General features: G+C 51.7%; 2 protein-coding genes across 4 annotated transcripts in view; one reads left to right on the top strand and one right to left on the bottom strand.

Moving 5' to 3' along the window:
- Positions 1-12,690, top strand: part of BCL9L (BCL9 like) — an 82,101-nt gene extending 69,411 nt beyond the window's left edge. For both annotated transcript variants that reach the window (XM_040534447.1, XM_040534448.1), the window contains 5 exons: positions 1,596-1,806; positions 2,552-2,636; positions 3,050-5,432; positions 6,299-6,565; positions 8,010-12,690. In XM_040534447.1, the coding sequence (XP_040390381.1) occupies positions 1,596-1,806; positions 2,552-2,636; positions 3,050-5,432; positions 6,299-6,565; positions 8,010-9,169 (4,106 nt within the window). In that variant the 3' untranslated portion in view covers positions 9,170-12,690. The remainder of the gene's footprint in view (positions 1-1,595; positions 1,807-2,551; positions 2,637-3,049; positions 5,433-6,298; positions 6,566-8,009) is intronic.
- CXCR5 (C-X-C motif chemokine receptor 5) lies at positions 11,650-24,660 on the bottom strand. Of its 2 annotated transcripts, XM_040534452.1 has the most exons (3): positions 24,464-24,529; positions 20,768-21,016; positions 11,650-18,619 (listed from the first exon to the last, which is right to left on the bottom strand). In XM_040534452.1, the coding sequence occupies exon 3, from the start codon at positions 18,491-18,493 to the stop codon at positions 17,543-17,545; it is 951 nt and encodes a 316-aa protein (XP_040390386.1). In that variant the 5' UTR covers positions 18,494-18,619; positions 20,768-21,016; positions 24,464-24,529; the 3' UTR covers positions 11,650-17,542. The 2 variants fall into 2 exon arrangements, with proteins under 2 accessions (XP_040390386.1, XP_040390385.1); XM_040534451.1 differs by lacking the exon at positions 20,768-21,016 and having other exon boundaries at positions 24,464-24,660.
- Between the last annotated feature and the right edge of the window lie 1,084 nt (positions 24,661-25,744).

Here is a 25,744-nt window from a genome sequence, read left to right as displayed (position 1 = left end):
TCCCTTGTGTGGCAGTTTGATATTGCAGTGAGTCAGCAAATGTGCATGTTTTGTGAGGGTGTTGGGCAGCAAAACGTAGGTCTCTCCTGTTTCCTAAATGTATCAAAACTCTCAGATATTTTGCATCTAGAATTCAGTTTACTTGCAATTTGTAGCAGGAAGAATATTTCATAGAATCATAAAATGGCTTGGGCTGGAAGGGACCTTAAAGATCACCTAGTTCCAACCCCCCTGCCCTGGGCAGAGATGCCACCTGCTGGTTCAGGTTGCCCAGGGCCTCATCCAGCCTAGTCTTGAACACCTTCAGGCATGGGGCATCCGCAGCTTCTCCGGGCATTGTGTTCCAGTGCCTCACCGCCCTCTGAGTGAAGAATTTCCTCCTAATACCTAATCTAGATTCCCCCCCCACACACACACCTTTTAGTTTAAACCTATTCCCCCTTGTTCTATCATTATCTGCCTGCGAAAAAGTTGCTCTCCATGTTTTTGTAAGTCCTGTTTAAGTATTGGAAAGGCGACAGGGCAGGGCCTTGTGGCACCCAAGGGCCATGGTGGATGTGAAACACAGACATGTAGACAACCAAGTAGAGGGTAGCTTTTGTGCCTGTCAGCGCACCATAGCCATCTTCTCCAAGATGTTTCCCAAAACTGCTAGACTCTTCTTCCAGTCGGTTGGGTGGCAGTGGGCTAGTCATTTCCTTCCAGTGGCCTAGTGACTGTATTTGTGGGCAGGGATAGTGTCACCTCCCCTTTACAGCCTTCTCCAGGATCTGCCTGATTAGAGCTGGTCAAGGTGGGGCTGACGAGGGGCAAGGGCCTGCAGGGAGGAATCGCGTGTCTCCCCACGTCAGATTTCCAGTGGTGTCTCTGCTCTTCACTGCTTTGCGACAGACTGACTGCTGGTGTTAGTGTCGAGTGGGTCTGCAGGGAGGTCCTTGGTGAAAGGAGAGCAGGGAGCCTGGCTCGGTGGGCTGTAGCGTGTATGTATGGAGCTATGCGAGAGGAAAGCGATGAATGGTGCTGCTACTTACAATGCTTATTAATTAGAAATATTATTTAATGATTGATGATGATTAATGATTATCACTGGTGAAAAGCATCTCTTCTTTCCTCTGCTTACCCATGTGTCTGTTGTTACAGCCGTGGGAAGGGAGATGAGGTGAGCCTGACCCCTCACTCTGAGGTGAAGGGGAGACCAAAACTGGGCCGCTCGGATGCTTGGGGACGGCGGCCACCCCCATGTCCGGGACTGCTGGTTGGGTGCTGCCATCTGCCGGTGTCAGGAGCGCAGAGTCCCGGGCCCTTGCCAGGCACGCGGTGGCTTTTCCTCTGACTCAAGGAAGAGAAGCGCCCTGACACCGAGGTGCATTTTCATGCCCAGCTCTGCCATTCACACAGGTCTCTGCAGTGGCGTGGCCTTTATGCAAAGAGACTGATTGCTCTGCTGTGGCTGAGGGCCTGCTGCTCCAGCCTTCCTCCTTCCCTCCATCCCCTTTGTTAATTCTCCTGGCGCAGAAAACCGTGCCATTCAGCAAAGACTGCTCTGATTCTCTTGCTATGCTGGCTTTAGTAACTTGACTCCTGTGCTCCCACAGATTGTAATGTAGCAGACCCTGCAATGTCCACAGCCTCGCAGCTTGGCCCAGGGTCCAACCCGTTGCCAAACCTGAACGAGACCAGTTCTTCCAGCACGCCTCATGGTGCTGCCCCAGGCTTACGGTCAGACGGTGCAGGAGGTGGAGGCAGCGGAACAGGAAAGCAGCCTTCACAGTTTGTTTACGTCTTTACAACGCACCTTGCTAACACGTAAGCAGGAAACCCTGTCCATCTTCCACTCGTGTGGGACTGGCCTGTCACAGTGGTCTGCTGTATACTGCACTTGACTCCAGGAGAGCTGGACAAGCGTGTCTCATGTCTGTTCAGTTACACAGAGCGGGTCCCTGCTGAGGTTCAGGAAGTTTGCTGGCAGCTACCGCTAATGGGCGAATTTTGCCTTCTGTGCACACTTCCTCGCAACAATGTCTAGCACTGCTTTCTGTGATGTTCACTGTAGAGTATATCTAGTCAGCATCTAACTGAAGATTTGCCCAAAGCATATGAGCTGTTGAACTGATTCAGAAGCATCTAAGGGGCTGGGGTGTCACAGGGAGTGCCACATAACACTTGATGATCTCCACTCGATTCCTCACTTCTGTCCTGCATTATCTCAGCCATGGAGTCCAGCTTGTTAGATCATAGATTCTGTGTGGTAGATCTCAGAGCATTTTGGCAACAAGCCACCCTTAAGGCAGTGTGGAGCAACAGGCACAAAGCAGAGTAGAGGGCCCAGCACAGAACATGGGAAGAGGGAAATTCCAAGGCAAGTGGTCTTCAGTTAGAGAACCTCACCATGGCCTGTGCAGGACAGGTGGGAGGACTCTGAGCATATCCTCCCTACTCATTTGCCTCCTAAGAATTCCCTGTACCCATAGGACTGAAGAGAGGAGGTGGCACCAGGGGCCTGGGATGGGGCACAATGTCTGATCTTGGGTGGTTGGTTCTCTCTCCCCAGAGCTGCGGAAGCTGTCTTGCAGGGCCGAGCTGACTCCATTCTGGCCTATCATCAGCAAAACGTCCCGCGGGCAAAGTTAGACCAGGTATACCAACTATGGACCAAACGCTCCTGTTGGCATGTGCTGCTGACCCTTCCCTTCTGATATGGCCATTTCTCCCAGCTCCTGACTCATCTGTGAAGGAAGGGGGGCATCAGAATTCCCTTTCAGTGGTGTGGGAAGCTGCTTTTCTCTGAAACCTCTTCAGAGTGAGTCCTGGTTGCTGTAAGCTGTGAAGAGTTTGGGATGGGGCATGACATGTGGCCCTGCAGCCATGCTGGCAGAATACATAACTGTGGAGTTCTAGAACATGTGATAGGGCCTGCTTCTTCCCCACGAGGAATGAAGGCAGAGCAGCCATGTGGCGTGTTTCTGGGACAAGGTAGTCTCCTTTAGAGTATGGGGAAGACCATACACAGTTTTTTCCTGCTCACTTTGGCTTCCCTTTTCTTTATCAGGCACCAGCTCATAAAGTGCTGGGGGTTGCTGAGCAGCCTCCGATTAACCCTCCTGCTGCCAACACTCCACAGACCCAGCCACCAGCACCTCAAGCTAGTCAGCCACAGCCTCCCCCACCACAGCCTCCTCCTCCACCTCAGTCCATCAGTCAAACAGCTTTGCCTGCACCCAGCACCCTGCCCCAGGAAGGGACAAGTGAAGATGTCCGGAGAGATCTGACTCCCAACTCTCTGGGAAACAACAGTGCCAGCAACCAGCCCGGAAATAACCACCCAAATACGCCCACTGCATCTGCCAACACCATGCAGCCTGGGCAAGTGGACTCTGCTACATCCAGCTCCAGCCTCCTCGGTGAGGGCCCAGGCTCAGGGATGCAGGGGAACGGGCAGGCAGGCCTGGGCCCCAGAAACCCTATGAACTCAGAGGGGCTCTCTAAGGAGCAGCTGGAGCACCGAGAGCGCTCTCTGCAGACCCTGCGGGACATTGAGCGCCTGCTGCTGCGCAGTGGGGAGGCTGAGCCATTCATGAAGTCCAGCCAAACCACAGGTGAGGGTGGGACTGCCCCTCAGCCACAGGCTGCCCCTGCCCAGCCACCCGTACCCCCTGCCAGCATGAAGAAGTACGAAGAGCCTCTGCAGTCCATGATTTCCCAGACCCAGAGCCTTGGTGGCCCCAGCCTGGAGCATGAGGTACCCCACCATCCAGGCACTGATATGGGGCAGCAGATGAACATGATGATGCAGCGGCTGAACCAGGACAGCCTGACACCAGAGCAAGTGGCCTGGAGGAAGTTGCAGGAAGAGTACTATGAGGAGAAGCGCCGGAAAGAGGAGCAGATCAGCATCCATGGACGGCCCATGCAGGAGATCATGATTCCACAGTCTATGGGCAGCATGATGATGCGTGGGCCCCCACCACCTTACCACAGCAAGCCTGGAGAGCAGTGGCCAGCAGGGATGGGCAGCCAGCTGCGGGGACCTATAGATGTGCAGGACCCTATGCAGCTAAGGGGAGGGCCACCCTTCCCAGGGCCACGATTCCCTGGAAATCAAATGCAGAGAGTCTCTGGCTTTGGAGGGATGCAGAACATGTCCTTGGATGCTCTTGGGCCCATGAATACTATGCAGAGGCCAGTCAGGCCTGGCATGGGATGGAGTGATGATCTGCCTCCTATGGGAGGCCCTGGGAACTTTCCGCAAGGCTCCCTGCCGTACCCATCAGGGCAAGGGGACCCTGAAAGGTTCATGAATCCCCGTGCCAGGGAGGAGATCCTGAGGCACCAGCTGATGGAGAAACGCCCAGTCACAATGCAGAGGCCCATGGGGATGTCCAGCAACTCCATGAGCCAGGGTATGGAGATGGAGAGGATGATACAAGCTCACAGGCAGATGGATCAATCCATGTTTGCTGGGCAGATAACAGGGGATAGCCTGAGCAGTGCCCCAATGGGAATGGATTTTGCAGGCACTCGGGGGATGCTGAGTCCCCCTATGAGCCAGTCAGGCCTTCGGGACATGGATGCACCCATGGGCCCTGGCAACCTCAACATGAACATGAATGTCAACATGAACATGAACATGAACCTCAATGTCCAGATGACCCCCCAGCAGCAGATGATGATGTCACAGAAGATGAGGGGCCCTGACATGATGGCCCACCAGGGTATGAGCCCCGAGGAGCTGGCCAGGGTGAGGGCTCAGAATGGCAATGGCAATGCTATGCTGGGGGGGGCGCAGAAAATGGTGATTCCCTCCCAGTTCCCCAGCCAAGGACAACAAGGCTTCTCAAGCGGGCAAGGACCGTACCCCAACATGCCCCAGGAGATGGGCAGCACCTCAGACATGTTCAGCCCTGAGCAGGGCACCATGCCTGTTGGGAGCATCAGCGGCACCACCAGACTCAGCCACATCCCTCTGCCTCCAGCCACCAATCCTACTCCTGCACAAGGGGGCAACTTGGCCAACATGCATCCAGCACCTTCCCGGGGGCTGGGCCGCCGGCCCTCTGACCTCACCATCAACATCAGCCAGATGAATTCCCCCAGCATGGGTCACCTCAAGTCCCCCACCCTCAGCCAAGTGCACTCACCACTGGTCACTTCCCCTTCTGCCAACCTCAAGTCCCCACAAACGCCCTCACAGATGGTCAGCATGCCACCTTCTAACCAGTCTGGACCCCTTAAGTCCCCCCAGGTGATGAGCTCCTCACTTAACGTCCGGTCCCCGACTGGCTCACCAAGCCGCCTGAAGTCCCCTTCTATGGCTGTTCCTTCCCCTGGTTGGGTGCCATCTCCCAAAGCCACAATGCCCAGCCCAGGAGTCAACCAGAGCAAGCAGACACTCAGCATGAACTCTTCCGCTTCCATGGCAGGACTGGATCAGGGTACGTTGCTATCTTGTGTGGGAGTGTGCATGGTTTTGGCGAGTGTGTGGACATCCTGAATCCTGGAACAAGCACTCTGTGATCAAAGGCTCCTTACGATCAGCACTGGTCACCTTCTGCTCCTGTGGTTTCCATCCCACAAATCCAGCCTGCTCAGACAGGCTGTGATCACATTGTCAGCTCTAGTCTCATGCTCCCTGTACGCTGTGAAGCACATGCTCCTGCTCTCCTTCCTGCTCTGCTCACGAGGCTGCTTGTTGCAGGCAGCCCAGAGGGTGTTTACAGCCACTGCCTATTGGCACGGCAGGGCGGTTTCTGTCCTGACAGCAGAGGTGACAGTCGTGAGCCTGGAGAGGTGCTACATGCAGGAGTTGGGGTAGATGCCATGGGAGTGATGCCCTGCATTGGAATGACTCAAGGACTGTATTTTTGTCATGTCTTTGCATTTTGCCACCCTTTTGCTAGGCTGTTTCTCCCCATGGTATTTCTTTCATGACCGCAGGCATGCTCTCACAGGAGTGGGAAGACATTCGTGTCTATGTCTGCCCTTACTTTTTATGTAGATTTTTTTTCCCGCAGGTGTCCAGATAGGGCCTTTTTGAGTAGATGGAAGGGCAAATGGAACAACTTTTTCTTCAGCAGCAGCTCATGCTCTGTCTGAGTTGGGAAGTCAGGCAATTTGAAGTGGAAGTCCATTACAGTTCTGGAGCATGAGCCTCCTCTGAGTCTGGAGGACTCCGGGCCTTGCCAGCTGTCCTGCAGCCTTCTCTGATGGCTGCCATTGTAAGGAGGAGATAGGGTTGCTATCTGACAGGAGCAAGCCACAGCATGTGGGCAGTACTGAGCTGTCTCTTCCTTGCTTGCAGGTTCTCTCCCTTCGGGGCCCAGGAGCAGTTCTTCGGCACCAGCCAGTAACCAACCAGCCTCTAGCACCATGAATCCCAATATGCCTTTTACTTCCTCTCCAGATCCATCCCCCTCCCAGAACCCCCTTTCTCTGATGATGTCTCAGATGTCCAAGTATGCTATGCCCAGCTCCACACCTCTTTACCACAATGCCATCAAAACCATCGCCACCTCTGATGATGAGCTGCTGCCAGACAGGCCTATGCTTCCACCGGGAAGCATGTCAGGTATGTATCTGCAGGGCTGGGCTTTAGAGGGATGAGACTGTCTGGTTGCTGTCCACAGGTCTGATGGACTGGATGAACTGGAAGAGAGCAGTTGTACAGCTGAAGCAGGCAATAGCAAGTTGTGTTCCCTCACCAACTTCCTTCTTAGCTTAAATTTGCCCTCGCTTGCAACAGTTGTCTTACTTCTCTGCCCAGGCTGTCCATCAGCTTTTGGCTTGGGTTTGGAGCCTGGAAGGGCACAACCCAGTCTGGCATTTGAGGCACTCTTCTTCCATGAGCTCTGGAAGCTTTTGGAATGATCTTCACTCAGTGTGGCTATATTGGCCCTGGATTTTCACTGCACCTGGATATGTCTCAGGCCCAAGACTTCCAGGCAGAGGTCTGCTGCTTGGAACCCTTGTACTCTTCTGCAGCGAGACAAGGACACTCGGACCCAGGCTTGGGAGTCTGGTGGTTGTGAGTGGAGCCAGGTGCCTTCATGAGCAAGGCTATGTCGTAGCACAGTTGTGATTTCAGTAAGCAACAGCCAGACATGCTTCACTAGCTGGTGGCACTGATGAGGACAGCTAGACAAATGGTTGTCTTTCGTCATTTGGTGACCAGCATGAAAGGGAAGGGGAATTCCAGCAGGCCGTACCACTTGATGTTGGAGTTTAAAGCTGTCTGATAAATATTTTTGGTGGTTTTCAAAATGAAAAATCAACTTGTTGACTCTTTGCTAAGAAGTTACTTAGTTTGACCGCAGGCATGCAAATGCATTTGCTGCCTCTGAAACTGAACCCCTCTGCAAACCCTGTTTGCTCTGCTGTATTGATGAACACATTCCTCCCTCCTGGATAGCACTTGTGTTGGGCTGCCAACACTTGTCTTGTTCCGCCTTGCCACCCAGCAGTGTGTGGTCACAGGAGCTTGCTGGAGGGCTAGCCCTGCAGGCAGGCAGTGGTGAAGGGTCTCCATGCCTTCCAGGCAGCTGAGTGCCCTGCTGAGATCATGGTGTCCCCATAGAGTTGTTTCAACATGCTGAGCCATCTGGGACTATAAAATTAGTGGGCCATAAGAACTACAAATCCACATGAATTGCACCTGTGTGTTCTGTTAACATCCTTGGTGTTTTGTTAACATCCCTGAAACCAAGCTGCTCCCAGACAGGCCTTGACATATCACCTGTCTCTCCGGCAGGAGCTTCTTGTGGTGGCAAAGTCCTGGCTGACAGCATTGCAGTGGCCAAAATTGAAATAGTTCTCTGCTGTTCGTGGGCTTAGGGAGCTGAATTTTGGAGCATTTCTTTCTGACATTGATGCTTTGCATTCTTCTTGCATCCCCTTACTTGGAGCTCGGGGCTTTCGGAGCAGGAGAGCAAAGCAAACTCACACAGGGTGTGAATTTTGCAGCCCCAAGAGGTCTGTGGGCAGAGTTAACTCTCTTCTCATTTTCTTCTCCTTAGGTGTGACAGGGAATCAGACAAATCAACTGCACTTAAACTCCGTGGGACCTGGATCCTCTCAGAGCCCCATGGGAATGAACCTGCCTGGTCAGCAGCCTCTCTCCCATGAACCACCCCCTACCTCCATGATGTCCTCCCCAAACCCACTGGGCTCCAACATTCCTATGCACCCAAGTGCACCAGGGGCAGGCGTACCCCCCCCAAACCCCATGATGCTGCCCCCAGGGCCCCAGGACTCGCTGAACCAGCAGTGCGGCCCTGTGCCAAACAGTTCGCAGATGATTCCTTCCAACCAGCTCGTGTTCCCCCGCATGCAGCAGCCCCACAATGCCATGCAGTCTCCTGCAGGAGGCATGCCCATGGTCCCTGGCGGGGCAGGTGGCCCTGGCATGCAGCAGCATTACCCCCCAGGAATGCCATTGCCACCTGACGACCTTCCTGCCCAGCAGCCCGGCCAGATGCCCCCTCAGCAGCACATAATGGGCAAGAACATCCCTCCTCGGATTGGTGAGACCTACCCTGCCGTGCTCCCTGGGGTGGCATCGGTGCTGAATGACCCCGAGCTCAGTGAGGTCATCCGCCCCACGCCCACCGGCATCCCAGAGTTCGACCTCTCCAGGATCATCCCGTCAGAGAAGCCAAGCAGCACCTTGCAGTATTTCCCCAAAAGTGACAGCCAAGCACCCAAATCACAGCCTTCCAACCTCCACCTCATGAACCTGCAGAACATGATGGCTGATCAGCCCCCTGTGCGGCCAGGTATGAATGCTCCCAGCCTTCCAGGGCAGCAAGGCGTGCAGCGGGGACTCGGCATGCCCATGTGCCATCCCGGACAAGTGCCCATGCTGGGCAGGACAGGCATACCGCCCCAACAGGGCATGATGGGCAACAGCATGCACCAGGGCATGATGTCTCCGCAGCAGAGCCTGATGGCCCAGCAGAATTTCATGCTGATGCAGGCCAAGCAGAGGAGCATGTCTGTGTCAGGGGAGATGTATGCCCAGACGGGACACATGATGTCACCTCAGGGCTCGCTCATGGGGCCCCCGCCGCAGCAGAACCTAATGGTCACGCACCAGATGAGGCAGAGAAGTGTCTCCCTGGACAGCCAAATGAGTTACATCCCCGGGCCAGGGAACATGGCAAACCTGCCTTTCTAAGCATGGCTGGTGCACTGGGACAGGGAGGGGCCATGCCTGATTGTACAAACGTTTTTAAACCTTTCGTCGGGGGCGGGTTGGGGCCAATGCCAGTGGAGGACACCAAGTGGGATGCTTTTCATATCAGATTTGCCTCTCTACAGAAAACCACATGTGCAGTAAACTTGATGTGAATTGTTCTTTTTTTTTTTCTTTTTTTTTCCTCCCTTTTTTGGGGGGAAAGGGGAGGGTGGAGGGACTGGGAGTGGGAGTGGGGCTGTTAATTTTGAACCCTGTGTGTTGTCCAGGGACTTCCAGGCCCTGTGGCAGTTTGTAAAGTTTTCATTTATCATTTTCCTCCTTCAAGTGTTTTTCTTTCTTTCTTTTTTTTTTCCTTCTCTCTCCTTTTTTTCCTTTTTCCTTTTTATTTTTCCTTTTAAGCAACCAAAATGCGCAAGAGGGTTTTTGGAACTAGCTGTAAATAGGTCGCTGAGAAAGGCAAAACTTGTGCTGGTTTTTAATTGTTCTGTATTTCTGTGTTTTAATAGAAGCCTGAAAACATGTTTTAAAAAAAGAACGAAAAACATGCTAAAGGCAACAGTGTACAAGGATTGAAAGCTCTCCTTGGGGGAGGCAGGAGGATCCCCCAGGGTGCACAGGGCATTGAGAGATTCCATTATAGAGTGACTCTTTGTCAAACCTGTGTTATTCATGCATTTGAACAGTTTGCATGTGCAGGGTGTACGGTTTCATGCAGATCTTAGGCCCCTGTGGAGTCTGTGCTGAGCACAAGAACACAACCAATGACTGAGGACCACTGGGGAGGTCAGAACTGTGGCCCCAGTCACTGGAGCAGCGCTCATCTGGCTGGGCAGAGGCCATAGCTTCTTAGGATCCATGGTGAAGCTGCTTTGGCTGTGAAAGGGAGAATGCCAGCTGGCTGGCTAGAGAAGCAGCAAGGATCCAGGCTCTGCAGATAATAACATGCTGGGCCTGAAGGTCTCAACCAGCTGTGCCATCTCTAGTCTCTTCTTTTCCCTTCATGCGGTGTGTCCTGTCGGCAGGGTGGCATAGGGATAGGTGTGAGGTGAGCTGGATGGTTCCTTCTTGTGCTTCCAGGAGAGGCCAGCTGGGAGCCCTGCCCTTTTACAGACTTCCTACACCAGTCCTTTACCCACCCATTGTCCTCCATGATCACAACGTGTCCCCTCTACCTCTGCTGTTGAATGGTCTGCCAGGTCTTCCTTCCTCATCACACTTGCCTGTCCTCATCTGGGCTTTCATAGGCAGTCTTTGTTCCATCTTGCCCCGAGCTACCTGTTGCAGCCCTGCCGTACTGCACTGTAGAGGGCTAGCTGTTGAAGATGAGCGGTCCCTGCATGCAATACTACATCTCAGATTCAGAGTTGTCTTTGTATGGTGTCAGCTGTGTGGCTGTTGTGTGTCACGAGCTGTCCACGGGCTGCTCCATGTTTCTGATATAAGAGGCTGAGGTTCTTATTCCTAGGCTGACGGAAGCCATTTAAACAACTCAGGCTTTTCTGGATGTGCTTCACCCTCCCATCCTCCATTCTGTAAGGTCTTCCTGCACATGGCACCAGTGTTTTTTCCTGTGTCTGTCCACTGAAGGGACTGTGGGATTAAGCACATGCACTTCTGTACACACAGGATCTCTGGATCTCTGCAGGGACCACGTTCCAGCATGGTGTACCCTATGGGTATCCCACTGTGAACTCAGGGCACTTGATTGCCACATGAACACCAGCTGGAGGATTATCTCTGCAAAGCCAGACGTAGCATACTACCTCTCTTGTAACAGCGCTCACCTTTCCCTACTTGAAACCACAGGGAGGAGAAGGCTTTCAGAAGGGAAGGTTGTCAAGTGGAGAGGGATTGGCAAAGCTTTTTATTGTGTTGCAAGCTGTTAGAAAAGACTGGCAGGTGGTGAAATGTCAATCCAGTGTCTGCGTTGATTGGATCTGTAATAAGATTTAGCCAGAAAGTCTAATCAGGAATACCTTGAAGCATTGGGGTATTTGTAGAGTGCAGTACTAGGTTGTAAGTGTGGGTCTGGATTTGAGAAAGAACTTCACTCTGGTCTCCTGCTTTGTGTTGTTTATGATTTGACTGAGCATCGTTTTCAAAAGTCGCAAAACAGGAACAATCCTGGAAAGTGCTCGTCCCTGCCTTGGCAGTTAGGGCAAAGAGGAATGGTCTTCAACCCGGGCTAAGTAAGTGTGCTTTGGACCTGACATTGTAGCTGCTTGGATTCTCCATCCTTTCAGACTGTGTGTTTCATCTGGGAGGATGTGGCTCGAGCAGATGCAGCTTTTTCTTAGCTTGACTAGCCTGAAAGGCTGTGGCTTCCCTTGGCCGCACTTTGGGGTGTTGGCTGCTGGTATTTTCTTGTAAACATCCAAATACCAGTGCCATCCCCGAACCTTGCTCATCACCCACCGGCTAGTCTCGGTTAGTTTAAAGCCATAATATTTTTTATTAAAAAAAAAAAAAAAAAGCTTTTTTGTTTGTCTGTAGACAGCTGTTATTTTGGTCCAGTTAAGATCTCTGCCTGTCAGTACCTTCCCTGTTGTCCCCTCCACCCAGCCCAACTCAGAAGTTGCCTAGGGCTCCCCATCTCGTCACTCTGTCAGCAGCACGTTGTCCCTGTGTCAGCCCGAGCCCGCAGCGCACTGCTCCGCAGCACTGGAGAAGCCACCGCTGCCTGCACGTGGGCATGGGCAGCCTGATGGCAGGAGGAAGTTCTGTCCTTCGGTGATAAATTACTAGGAAGCAAACCCTTTCAACTCAGCAGGCCTGTATACAAAAGGGAAATCCTGGCATTATTTCAGCTGTGAGCTGTGGATTTCAGAGCAGCAGTCAGGGCTCTTCCTCAAAATCCCCCTGCCCTGAAGCCAGCCAGCCCTACCCTGACTGCTGTGATGGGTGAACCACAGGGAGATGAGGTGCTGCACAACACCTTCTGCCTGGTCACCGCTCCCAGCTGTGCCCGAGATCAGCACTTATGGCAGGAGCTTCTCTGGAAGCTAAGTAACAGCGAGTCCTTGTTAGACCTGGGCAGAGTTTACCCGCTGCCGTGAGCTGTGTCTAGTCTTGTGTCTTGTAGTTTATTGCTCGGCTTCTCAGCTTGAGTTCTGTGTACTGACTCCACCTAATCACAGTAAAAGGTTTGCCCATGTTTTAGCCATGACTTTGCAATGTTTTTCTGGCTCTGAAAAGTAAACGTTGGGAAACAGCATCTTTCAGTACATCAAATAATCACACACCTGGAATTAGCTTTCACATTGAGGTAATGGTGACTGACCTGTTCTCTGTCATCCCATGGAGAAACTTCCCCAGTCATTTTGTACCATTATATAAATATATATATAAATATAAATATATAAATACAATATGTGAAGACATCTTATTGGTTTTTATTTGAAACAATTTTTAGGCTTGTTTTTGGGTATCTGTGCTGCCTGTAATGTATTGACCTGTTTTATAGGTGCCTTTTTATTAAAAAGACAAATTTCAAAACCTGACCTTGTGCCTGTCTTCGATGGTCTGTGTGATGTTCTGCAGGGTTGCAAGCAGGTGTGCACAGCATGGTAGTGCCTCGAGGAGCTCGGCTAATGTCACCTGTGGCAGGTTGGTGCTGATAAGGGAGCCCAGCTGGACCCAATATAAATACTTTTCTGTCAGTTGGCTACTCTGTTTGAGAGGAGAGGAGTTCTTCTGGGATGTGAAAGTTGTGCCTAATATATGCTGAGACTTCACTGCAGTTGAAGTCGTCTTGTGAAATCTAGGGCAGCCCCTGCTCTCAGCAGGGTCAGTTGTTCAGTCTGTGCTAAGTGAATGATCTGGACCTCATGAGCTGCTTGTGTGATGCCTCCCTCCCTCAGGACTGAGCGAGACGCGACCATGTAGCTTGGCGTGGTTCCTTAACGTGTTGTGGATTTTGCTGTGTAAGTCCAGGCTGTGCTGCTGTTCTGTCCCATTCTCTTGTGCTAGCCCATCCTCTAGCTTCTGTGGCTTGAGGCGGTTCTTTAACTGCTGCAAGTAATCAACAGCCGCAGGAGAAGCAGCCTCATTTTCTTCTCTTGCTTGCTGCTGGTCCCTTTGTCCTAGCTGTGGATCCTGGCCTGGTGGCTGCTCCAAGCCTCTAGTGCCAGGCAGGGATGGGCAAGGGTGAGGGGTCCAGTGCCAAGCTGAGCTGCGAGCACTGTTCCCATCACTGTCGGTCCCGTCTCCTGCCGCTGAGGCAGCAGCTGTGTGCCTCTAAAGAGAAGCTCCTGGTCTCCATGAGATGTCTGTGAGCTCCTGGAGGACCTGGGACACCTGCGCTTGGTGTGGATGCTGCCTTGAGGCTGTGCCTTTCCTGCAGCAGACAGCAACCAGCCTCTGCTGCTGGCTGGGACTGGGGACCTCCTAGGCAGGATGAGGTGCAACGGGACACCTTCCAGGTAGGTGGGCATGCCCAGGGCTGGGAGGTGGCTGGGCAGGACCACTGAGATAACTCAAGGTCCTGACAGGACTGCAGGGTGGAGAGGTGACCTAGGGTTAGGACTGGCTGCCCCTGCTGTCTGCTAGCGTCTGGAGCCCCACGGTTTCCTCTGGTGCTGGGCATCCCGTAGCATGGCAAAACGTGTGTGCTGTAGCTGCTGCGTTCTTTGGGGGAGAACCGGAGCAAATGGAGCAGGCTGGGATTACAGCAGTGTGTGGGGCCTGTGCTGGGGCTCATGGAGACTGCTTGGAGCTGAGGCAGGGGCTGCACTGCTGCCTGCGTGCGGAGCAGGGGTAGCAGACGCTGCCGAGAACCAAGCGCGTGGGTCTGGGTGGTGGGGGTGATGCATGTCCAGAGCCAGGATGAGGAAGATGCAGAAGTCAGCAGTGTGGACGCTGAAGTGCTTGAGCATTTGTTTCCCACTGGGAGATTGGGGGAAGGCAGTAGGTTGTTGCCTTGATAAGGAAAATGAAACTCTGTGCGAGTTGCAGCGGGTGGGGGCATTGGAGCTGTGCAAGGGTGTGGGGAGAGCCCCTGCTCTGCAGCGCTCCCAGGCACGCAGTCACTCATGCGTTCCCTGCCTCACGCCTGTTGGTGTGTGCTTCACTGCCTGCCACAGCCTCACGGTCGCTGTGCGCAGCGGGATCTCTACTAACTAAAACAACCAAGCTACAGTTCCTGGGCAGCTCAGTCACCCCATAGGAAAGAGGGAGCAACATGTTGCCCTGGGAGCTGTTCCGTGGCCCCTTTGGTGAGCACCAGGGCTGCTTGTGGGCTGTCCGCTCCAGCCTCTGTTGCGGAGCGGTGCCCAGGGCTGGGGTCACACAGGGCTGGGTATGCTGTGGTGGTGTGGACGTCACCTCCCTGCGGGAGCCACGTCGCAGTGCTCGGCACTGTCCCTCTCCGGCATGCGCCAGGAGCGGTGCCTTTCTGCGTCACTCTGTGGGGCTGGGCTGGGCCCTGGGGAGTGGAAAGCCCAGCTTCCTGGGTGGTGAAGGAGAGTTCCTCTTGCTGCTTCATGTTGCCATTCAACAGACTGAGTGAGTCCTTAGGGCCCAGCTGAGGACAGAGGTGAGACCCACAGGGCAGCATCCGAACTTGCCGATGGGAATTAAGGCAGTCTCATCTCTTTCTCATTTCCAGCACAGCCACAGATGTGGGCCTCTTGCTGCATACCCAGCTCAGCTGCAATCATGAGAGGAAGCAGGGCAACTGAAACAACAGCTGGCTTGATGCAGTAGGGATGGAAGGTGGCTGGGGAGAGCCCTGCAATGGCAGAGGTCGCTCTGGGCTCTCCCTCCCCCAGCTCTGTGTCTGTCTGTATCTGGCTCCCAGGCCCTCCAAGCCAACGTGCAGGTTGCTGCAGGAGCAAAGTCCACCCTCGTGGTCTGCCAGCTTCCAGTCTGGCCAAACACTAGCCCCGGGGTGGTTCTCCCCTCATGGCAGCAGCTGCTGGGGCAGTCTGTAACAGCGAGCTAAACGCGGGGCTTGATGGTCTCTGAACACAATAGAGCCTTTGCTCTCTGTGAGCTCTTGGGTCCCTGCGCAAAGGGGGACGCGTGGCAGGAACGTGCCATCAACCTACTCCATTTGCAGGTGCATTTCCCTTCTCAAAGTGACACAAATGCAGGCAACTGCTTACAAGCACCGTATGTGGGAAGAGATAGTACTTTATTTGTTTGTTCCAGCTCTCGTAAACTTTCAAAAAGTTTACTGACATGCCAGTGCTAAACACCATAGTAACAATAGATGCGTAATTTGTTCACCCATATTTTGTGTGTAGATTTTCCCTTTACTCTGTGAATGCTGTAAGGATTTACACTCTGACTGTTCAATTCCTCAGTAATGTTTGTGTAAGGACATAGTTCCTATAGACTGGGGCTAGGGAGGTGTTTACAACACGTCTGCATGGGTTCGTTCACTGGTACAACTGTAGAGGTAGCAAGGGCAGGCTTCAAAGAGCAGCTCTTCCTCTGCTGTTCGTGCTTGGACAGCCACAGCCACCATTACCTGAAGGTTTCAGCTTCAAAGATGCAGCGCTGCAGGAAATGGCAGACTGTTCTTTCTATAAAGGCCTTACATTTGGGGAGTTTTCTTGTCGTGTCAGAATCTGTAGACAACTTATTCAGATCTCTGCCTGAGCTGGACTAGTCTAAAGTGACCCAGTCCTTAATTATTGCTCTTTGCAGCGTGGCCCTTGGTTGTGGTGAGGTTAGGTTGTAACTGAGCTTTTTGTTAGTGGATTGAACTTCAGAAGGGATTTTAGCACAAAATCCCCGCTGCAGCAGTAGAACTGCCCTTGTTCCAACTTTGCATAAACAGTGAGGTGAGTGGTACAGCAGATTTTAACGTGTGCTCGTGGTTAGGGTTGTTCCCATGTGACAGTTTGTGTGTGTGACTATCATTCAGTTTAGGCCAAAGCAATGTTTAGCTAATAAGAGAAATGTAACGAAGCAATGCTGTGTGTGTGCTGACACGTTACTGTGACAAGGCCTACTAGGAAACAGCAGGCTGCACAAGTCTGTTAGGGCTGCCCTACATGCTAGCTTGTGGTGTAATAATGAGCTGCCACTTTTGTTTTGGACCGACTTGTTACTGAGAAGCCCTGATCCAGGCAGTTGCTGGATACTCATGGTTCAAGGCAAAATCAATGCTCAGGTTTGTTCTGTGTAAACCTTGATGCACTCAACATCTAAAGGCTCCGTGCATGCAGGTAGAGCAAGAATATCTGAAAGCACAGCGCTAAGCAAAATGCCATGTTCCCATTCGGCCTGCTAAAACCAAACAGAAATAATGCAAATTAGCTCTTCCTTCCATGTTCTACCTTACTCTGAGGTAATGGGTCTCCTCCTTTCAGAACCCACAAAGCACTGTATAACCAGTTGCCAAAAAAAAAAAGTGACACCTTCAGCCTCCTAAAGATGTGGTTCTTCATCTCTGTGCTCAGTCACAAGACTGAAGCCATCTGTTCAGACAGTCACCTTCCTTAAAAGAAAGCTTTTGAACAGTCAGGCCTTTACTTCATCTGGTTGCTCACTGGAGCTATGACTAGCAGTGTTAGGTTAACAGTTGGATTTGATGATGTTTGAGGTCTTTTCCAACCTAAATGATTCTATGAACAGCAGTGCAACAGATCAAGTGAACAGGAAAGGATGTGGCTGGTGTCAGGAAAGGCATCTGCGGCAGTCAAGTCTGAGTCCACAACCCAGCCTCCTGGCATGAGCTGAGCTGGGAAGATCAGTGTGCTGTGACTGGGCTGCAGGATGTCACACAGCAGGAAGACTGATATTCCAGCCAGAGACTGGCACTGTGGTGCGCCTGTGTTACTGGGATGAGTTCTGTGTCCCCTGCTGGTCCTGCTTGCATCTCTGACTTTATCTGCCGTGGTGATTGAGTCCCACTGCTTCCTTTGGGCATGTCTAGTGACCTGAGCAGGTGAAATGGGAACTTGCTTCATCTTTGTCCTCAGTGCTTGCTCACTGACATGACTCCACCTTTACTTGGCTGTGCTTTTTTTCCTACCCCCTCCCCCCCAACCCCGGCAACCCAGTCCTGTGTCTGGCTGTGTGCACAGGACAGCTGCAGTCAATTTTTTTTGAGGGAGATGTGGTGATATCAGGTTCAACCTGCCTGTGTTCATCCAGCCCTGTCAGTGTGACCATCAGGCATTTGCCAACAGCTGCCAGACAGATTTCTGAATGTATGTGAACCAGAAGGATCCAGGGAAGGTATCTGGTGGGATTTGGGTGTTAGGTGGCTATTAGATCTGTTTCCTGAGGAGTAAAGAGAATGGTGGGGACACTTGTGAAACTTAGGACTGAGGCCACAGCACGTGTGCCACCAAACAGGCACACCATAGGTCACTTCTGCCCTGCAGCAGCCTTTCTGAGTTAGAAAGTGGAGATAGAGGTGGTGTTGTCAGACTCGATTCCACTGCCCTTCCTGGTCACCTCCAGGATCTCCTGTAGGGTCTCCTGGCTTATACAGCCAAGCTCCTGCAGGATACGGAAGAAGTCGTTACGGAACTTGACCCCAATGAAGGCATAGAGGATGGGGTTGAGGCAGCAGTGTGTGAAGCCGATGGCCTCTGTCACCATGATGGCTGTGTCCAGCTGGTCTTCCAGGAGGCAGTTCTTGGTGAAGGCTTCTAGCTTGGTAAGTGTGTTCAGAAAGATGACGATGTGGTATGGGCTCCAGCAGAGCAGGAACACACCTGTGACCAGGATGGCTACGCGGACAGCTTTTTGCCTCTGCAGGCGTTGGGACTGACACAGAGTCCGGACGATGGCCATGTAGCAATAACACATGACCAGAAGGGGCACAAAGAAACCCACGGTGTGGTACAGGAAACGGGTTGCCAGCCACGCGTTGTTGCCATGAATCCCAATCTCTGGAAAATAGCAAATGCTGCGGTTGCTCTCATCTGTCCAGACTTCCATGAAGATGAGATCGGGTAAGGTCAAGAGCAAGGAACAGAGCCAGACCGCCATGCAGGTGAGGTGGATGGAGCGAGCTCTACGTTTGCGGTAGGTGTGGATTGCGTAAACGATGGCCAGGTAGCGGTCTACTGCAATGCACCCTAGCAGCATGCTACTGCAGTAGAAATTGATCTTGTGGACAGCACTGAGGATCTTGCAGAGGAAAGTCCCAAATACCCACCCGGCCAAGCTCTCAACCACACTGAAGGGGAAGGTGAGCAGCAGTGCCAGGTTGGCCAGGGTGAGGTGGAAGAGGAAGTTTTCCGTGGTTGTGCGAGACCGCTTGAACCTCTCTAAAATGACCAGGACCAGGGCATTGCCCACAGTTCCCAGCACAAACATAAGCAGATAGATGAGGGGCATAAAGACCTTTCTGAAGGGGTCTCTCTGGTTGCCAACCACAGATGAGGCCGGATTGAAGCAAAAGTAGCCCTCCAAAGAAGGGGTTGTGTTCTCAGCCTCGTAGTAACCACTCAGCTCCGCCTGGCTCTGGGGAACAGAGAGAATCTGGTTACAGGAATGCAGTTTCTGAACAGAAGAACCCTGTCACGCAGCTGCACCTGACAGGCCTGGGGCAGAGCACCCCTGTGTGCTGCAGCAGGAGGAGGTGGGACCTGGCTGCAGTGTGGTGGCTGGGGTCCCATGAGAGGCAGCAGCGTGGGGAGAGGCTGTCCTGACCCCTGACTGTGAGGGGCTGCGTGCTCTGTAATCCTTAACAAGTGCTTTTGGGGGTGTTCTGGTGTCCAGACAGAGGACCGCTTTCATCTTCAGTTCTTTGCTGAGCTACCTGCTGGTGGCATTTGCTTTTTCACAACACACAGAATGTGTGTCTGTCAGCTTTCCTGATTTTTTTTTTCCCAGCTCTTTGTGGCATAGCCTGTCCCTGGCCTGCCTGCTGTCAGGTACAAAGGTGGTGAGATTCACCGCAGAGCACATTGCACCTCAAGTTGTATGTACTGATCCCATTCCCTTCTGCCCTTTCCTGATAGGAAGGAGGTTTCACTACTCATTTTTCTTGCCCTCCTGATACCTCCACTTCTTGAGTGCAGCTGAGCAGCTCTAGCACAAGGATTCAGGACAGCCTCCTGTGTGCTCTGCTGCTTGCCCCATTGCACCTGTTGTTTTACTTGTTTCTGACCGCAGCCATGCCCTGAGAAGTTGCTTGGAGATCTTGGAGCCACCTGGGGCAGTGTCCACTGAGCAAGGCGAGGTGGGACAGCAGCAGTCAAGGTTGGAATTGCTTAACATGCACTCAGAGAAAGTTCTAGGGCAGGTGTGAGGAGTGAATGCATCTGAGGCAGTGGGGTGCCACAGCTACAGTGATTGTTCTGGAAAGAGAAATGGTCTGTTGGTAAACCTTGTGGTTCTGAATTAATTGCAGTCAAAGCCAGAAAGGGAATCTGAAAAATGCCACTCAGCCCCTGGGCTGATACCTGGTAAGGAAAGTGTGGCAGAGCTACTGCAGATGGTGGGCACCCTCTGTCTTCAGGCGCTTTGGCAGGAGTTAGGTGCTAACAAAAGCAAAGGACTCAGATGTAGACTGTCACAGAAAAAGAGCAGCCTGGGAGGCTTGTGGCAAGCTCAGAAATCAGTGACAAAACGAGAAGAGCCCCGCAGCAGTAGTTGTGCACTCCCCCACCCACACCCTCTCTGGAGACCAACACTGAGACTTCAGTGTCAACCACAGCGGAAGTCCCTGCTCGCTGCTTTCATACCTTTCACTGCCAGCTGTAGCTGTTTGCACCTGCTGCTCCTTCCCTCATCAGCCAAAGTTCCCAGCTAAAAATACTGGCCCTGCTTTAAACAGCTTTAGAGCTTTTTTTTTTTTTTTCTGTCCACTCCTCCCCTTCCCCTGCATGTGCTCCTAAGCCAAGTGACTGCAAATATTCTCAACTCCTGCGTTATACCGAGCTGGAAAGGGTGATTATGTTTCTTCTCTGTTAAAACCTTCCTCTTCTGATGTGCTGTGTCCCTCTGCAAGCAACTGTCTGGGGGTAAAGAGCTGATGTGGCAGTGCTCAACTCGAACTGCTACGTTGCTGAAACCACTTGCATGGCTTGAAGGGGAGCTTGGGTGCATTGAAGGAGCAGATGTCTAAAGAGCATTACTGAACATATGCAAAAGGCAGCTGGCTTGCATGGTCCTCAAGCAGGGGATGGTAGGAGGGCAACCAAACCCTTGGGGAAAGTGTAAAATCAGTTTGCCCAGCGCTTACCCTCTTCCCCAGGCCTCTACCTTTGGCTACTGCAGAGAATGAGTGCTGAGCCAGGCAGACTTTGGTCTGACCCAAGGGACTCTGGGTCTTTCAAGGGTCCCCTTTCCTGCCAGCTCCGTGCCCCCCATGCTGCTGCTGTGCTGTGATGCGACACTGCAGCGCTTCCTCCCGAAGGGGTTGAGAGCTAGCTCCCTTGGGAGCTAGTAGTCATCTTCCCTGCCCAAAACCTCACATGCACAAAACTGTCTTCCCCTAACGTAACAGTGGGACTGCAGCCTTGGGCGAGCGATGTTCATATTGCAAAGAATAATTATTTTTCTGGTTTATGGTATGAGACTGAAGATTGCTACTGAAGACAAAAGCCTTTAAAAATCCTTCCCAGTTTGTTTTCTATATGGCTTTCACACCTAGCTATTTCATACCTGGACTCTGTGTCAGGAATGACTGGCACACAGAAATGCAGCAATGCATTGGCTGGGACAAGATCCTTAAATCTAAAGCAGGGCACCGCCAGGGGACTTTCTCAGTGATGCTGCAGATGCATGGTTGCTGGCTTTGGGGCAGGGGGAACACTCTTGTTTGAGTGGCCCCTGTTGAGTGTGAGGCCAGCTGTGGCACTGTGGGTGCAGCCAGCATGCTGCCCACTGCCTTCCAGGTCCATTCCCAGCCTTCTAAGAAAGAAAACCAAATGAAGAACCTTTGCAATTTGGCACAATGACCAAACAGGGCTGCTCTGGATTCCATGGTGACGTTGCTGGAAAACCCCGAAGGGAATGCGAATAACTTAGCTGGGGAGAGGTTGAACAGTTCTAGTTTTAAAGGGAAAAAGGAAATGAGGGGAAGCGGCTGGGTCCACTGGCTGGAGCACTGCCTGGAACCACACCAGCACTGCCAATGACTACAGGTGGGTGGCGTGTGTGGTGTTGAACGGCTTTGGCTGCAGAACAGTTTCCAGCATCACCTTACAGTTGGAGCCGGAGGTGCAGAGGCCACTATCAGCCACCATCTGATTGCAGATAAGGTGGCAGGTAGGGCTCTTACTGTAAGCCACTCACTGCGGGCAGAGGAAGTGTGCACAGAGCTGTGTCTCAGGCGTCCTCTCATGTGCATCTCCGAGCAGTGAGTGTGGGTGGGAGCGGACAGAGATGAGTTGAAGATGAATAGAAAAGGATGAAAAGTCAGAGTCCAGGCTGAGATGGGAAGGGCAGGGACCAGAGCTGTAGGAGATGCACTGAATGACAAGCCAGGGCTTTTGGGGACTCTGCTGTGATTTCCATTTCCAGACTGGAAGCAGGTGGCTGCCTGATCTGGGATGGGATAAGTGAATGGGCTGCATGTGGGCAACCTTTGCACAGCTCTCCTGCAATACAATAAAAGCCTGAGCAATGTGTGTATACTGCAGGGGGAATGTGACAGTAAAGTGGTGAGTTTTTCTGTAACTAAGCAGTAAAGTGCACACCTGGGGCCATGGCAGGGGGAGGCACGATCCTGCACTCTATTTGCTTAGGAATCTCTTTTCCCCTCTAACCCACATCTCAAAGTTACGCAGGTCTCCTCTGCATGTCAGCTGCTTTTCTCAGTTCCCCACAACTGCCAACAATCAAACCATTTGCCTGTAGAAGAGCAGCAGCCTGTACGCTATTAGGGATTTTCCAAGTGAGTCATTCCCTTCTAGCCCATCCAGGGCCAGGAGAAGCATGTTTCATTCCCATAGCCATAAAACAGAAATTGCTCGTGTCAGTGTGCAGCTCAGCAAGCTACTGTGATAGAATTTCTGCTCATAAGCTCTCTGGTGGTTGAACTAGGGAAACTAACGTATAAGTAAATGCCACGTTCCTGTAATGCAGGTGCCTTTTTTGCCTCTTGAGCCATGTTGGCCTCATTATAACAAGAATTGGCCTTCAGCACCTTAGGAGACCTCATGGCAATCTCAGTGGTCTTTCTTCAACTTTTTTTTTTTTTCTTTCTCTAGTTTGCAGCTGAGGAAGGTTAAGTGGGCAAAATTTTCTTGCTATTGAGACTTGGGACTATAATTTTGGTTATGTTACTTTTCCACAAGATTACACAGATAATTGGTCCCACAGGGTAGCAAAGATTAGGTGAAGCCATTGCTGTACTTGCTGGGCAAATACTTAGATAAATGCCCTTTCAGTGCAAATGTTCCAATTGTTTTCATTCTGCATTTGCTCTATCAGCCAACCAGTCCTTTCTTGTTAATTCGGTTTTGTGTCACTGCTTTGCTAGAACAGTGTTGAGGCCTTTTTTTTTGCAAATCTCTCTGGACATGTTGATGCAAGCACTAAGCTCACCAATACATGGCATCCCCAGACCGTATGTGACACTGCTCGTGTGTGATCTGTGGTCAGTTCCAGGGAGGAAGAGAAACCTGAGAAGCGCCTAAGAAACGCATGTCACAAACTTCCAACCACATGAATTCTGAGAAAAGATATAAAACTGTTTCTGCTGTGGCATGGGACTGTTCACACTTAGTCCGAAAGTTAGCTGAGTTTCTCCTCTTGTCTGGGGTCTCCTCTGTAACTTAAAATAATTCACAACAGAGGTAAAATTGCTAAGCTAAGGTTCTAAAAAGTTTTGTATCCAAAGAGCAAATCCCCGTGCTGTTTAATTTGCCTGCCTCAGAAAACTACACACTTTGCCACCAGCAGCTGCTTACTTGTAGTCAGTGACACGGTGCAGATTGACAGACAGCACGCTTGGATGTGGATGGTTTTCTGATCATAGGAGAGAGTCCAAGGGAGAGTTCAGATGAAGGAATGAACCAACAAAGTGATGACAAAGGGAGTTTAGTTTTAACCTCTTAGCAGGCTTTAGTGCTGCCACCGAACTTCAGCAGAGGTCACACAGAAGTGCATTCTGCAAAAACTTGTAAGGGACACGAGCACTATTTGCAATGGGTTTTTAGACTGGATGAACTGAAAAAAAATAAGGAGGGTTGGAAATGCCTGTCCCACTCCCAGTCTTCTCTCTCTTCCCTAATGTATAGGAAAAAGGGGAGAGAGAAAAATTGGTAAAAATTAAATCCAGCATTTCTCTCTGGAACAGAAGATAAACAAAAACTGAGGTCTGCTGCAGAGAGCCTTTGTATGAAAACAGAAATTCTGAGCTGCAACATTTGAAAACCTGGCTAATGATAGCACTGCCGTGGACGCCCCCTTGGATAGCACAATATGCTCTAAAAGGTACAGCTGCTGTATTTCATTTGCAAGCTTAGAGCAGAAAATTACAGGGCTAAATGTATGGTGTCATCACTCCCAGATAGAAGAAGTATTTGCTATTTATCGTCTATGCTTTAAAATTCCCCTCTTGTAAATATACTATGTATTCCCTTCACAGCAGACTCAGGCAGCCTGTTCATGGAGAAGGCAAGCAGGGGTAGGAGTATATAGTCATATGAAGGTTTTTCACATGTGGAGAGAGAGCACTGGGGCTTGCTTTGTTATTCCCGTTAAGGACACTTGAGGAGAGTTCTAGAGCTTTGCACACTACACACAGTCATTTATACCACTGAAAGTTGGTGCAAAACGCGACGGACTCTGAACGCGTGCTTTTCACCCACATTGTGTCACCGAGAACTTGGCTGTGCCAAGAGTGGGGCAGCAAGGGGCAGAGCGGGTTCTGCTGTGGCATCCCAGCAGGGAATGCTTGGACTGGTGGGCAGCGTGGGGCAGAGGTGCGTTGGCCGGGCTCTCCAGGCAAGGCTCTGGCCCTTCTGACAGGAGCTGGGGTTTGGGTGCCCATGAGAGGGCAGTGGTGGGGCTCAATGCCCACCAGAACACCTCAGCTCAAAGTCGCCACCACTCATCATGCAGCTTTCTGCATGGGAACATCTTGCGCCCCTGGACTGCAGTGGCTGCAGTGACATTGCACCAGCTCCCCACAAATGCAGTGGTGTCTCTTGCAGTCCCCTCATCCCTCAAGTCCAGAATTAAGGGATGCAAGGTCTGATTGCACTGGCGTAAGTTATTGCTCAGGCCCTCTCACGCCTAATGGGAGGGGTTAGAAGACGGTGACATCGAAACCAGGTCTTTCAGCCCACCCCAGCTTTACCTGCTCTCCCCAGTTGTCCTCTAAAACAAGCAAAGCCAGGCCCAACTCACCAAGTCATAGGTCTCTGATGAGTAGCTGACAGGCCCCATGGTTTCAGGGGCAGGATCTGCCTCTCCTCCAGCAATTTCGGCAAAAGTTCTTTTTTGGGGTGGAGTTAGTCATTTAAGCGAGTAGGGAGGGACCCAGCATGTAACAATAGAGTATTTGCAAGGCAAATGAGCTCCAAGCAAAGAGTGACCTATTTGATGTAAAGATTGGCATCTTGCTCTATCATTTTTTTCCTAAGTTTTTGTTGTAAGTTGATTTTTTTTTTTTGAGTGAAGTTTGAAAAATCTACGTTCCTTTGGTCTGTAACAAAAAGATCCAGGAGGTCTGTTAATTTCATCATGCCAACCTCCAGGGCTCTTGACTGCTGATGTCCTTGTCCGGGGCAATCAGAAAGGGTTTAGAAAGCTCTGTGCTGAGGGAAAACCTTACCCAAAATCTCCCCAGATCTGGGTGCTCCTCTGCAGCTATGTGAGACTTTGCAGACATCTGAGGAAATGCATTGTTCTGGTCTGTACAACCATTGCCCTCTCCCTCTGGGTCCTCCTCGCCACTTCAGCCTCAGTGCCCTGTGGCTGTTCTCTCTCCTCCTCCTGCTGTTTCATCCCTCACCTGTGCTCAGTTTGGCATGCATCTGTTTTTGATGGAAAGTGCTGCCTCAGTGGCTGCTCTGCAGTTCTGGGGAAGAACATTAATTAGCAGAGGCTGCTCCAGTGCTGCAGTAGAAGAGGGTGCTCTGCTGTTGTGGTGGTTTTTACCCAGTCACATAAACCCAATATATCTGTGCAATGCATGGAAGAACCCATTGCTAGCCAGCTTCCCACAGTGTTCATCTTGCGTATAAAGAAGATGGGAAATTAAGATTTTTCCATGTTTGGGGGAAAGAGCGTTCTGTCCTACTGCTGCTGTAGCAGTGGATTCACAGTGTACAATTTCCAGTTGGGGTCAGCAGGAGAGAGTGGTATTGCAGCAGGTATTTTGGCAGAGATTTTTTTCTTTTTGAGGTTTGAGGAGGGTGCGCACAACTGCACCAGAGCCTCTGTACCAGCAAGAAGGCTGGCAGGAGTTGCACCAGTGAGGAAGGTGTTAGTCTGGTGAGCACCACTGGATTTTATCTGCTTTTAGTACTTCTTAGCAGCAGCCTGGTGCTCCTGGCTTGACCAGGAATGCTGAGGAGGGACCTGCTGCACAAGGACATCGCTGTCACCCCTCCCTCCTGCCCTCCCTAGCCCCTGAGGACATTCTCTGTGCACCTGCTCACTGGGGCACCCCCTCCCTCTCTGGGG

This window comes from Cygnus olor, chromosome 22, assembly GCF_009769625.2.
Source record: "Cygnus olor isolate bCygOlo1 chromosome 22, bCygOlo1.pri.v2, whole genome shotgun sequence".
Taxonomy (NCBI): domain Eukaryota; kingdom Metazoa; phylum Chordata; class Aves; order Anseriformes; family Anatidae; genus Cygnus; species Cygnus olor.
Note: the sequence above shows the minus strand (reverse complement) of the source record. Positions and strands in the feature narration are given on the sequence as shown.

Excerpts from the sequence above, each read along its gene's own strand:
- CXCR5 (XM_040534451.1), bottom strand. The coding sequence starts at position 24,502 with ATGGGGCCTGTCAGCTACTCATCAGAGACCTATGACTTG. Across the intron at positions 18,620-24,463 it reads CATCAGAGACCTATGACTTG|AGCCAGGCGGAGCTGAGTGG; the intron begins GTGAGTTGGGCC and ends TCTGTTCCCCAG.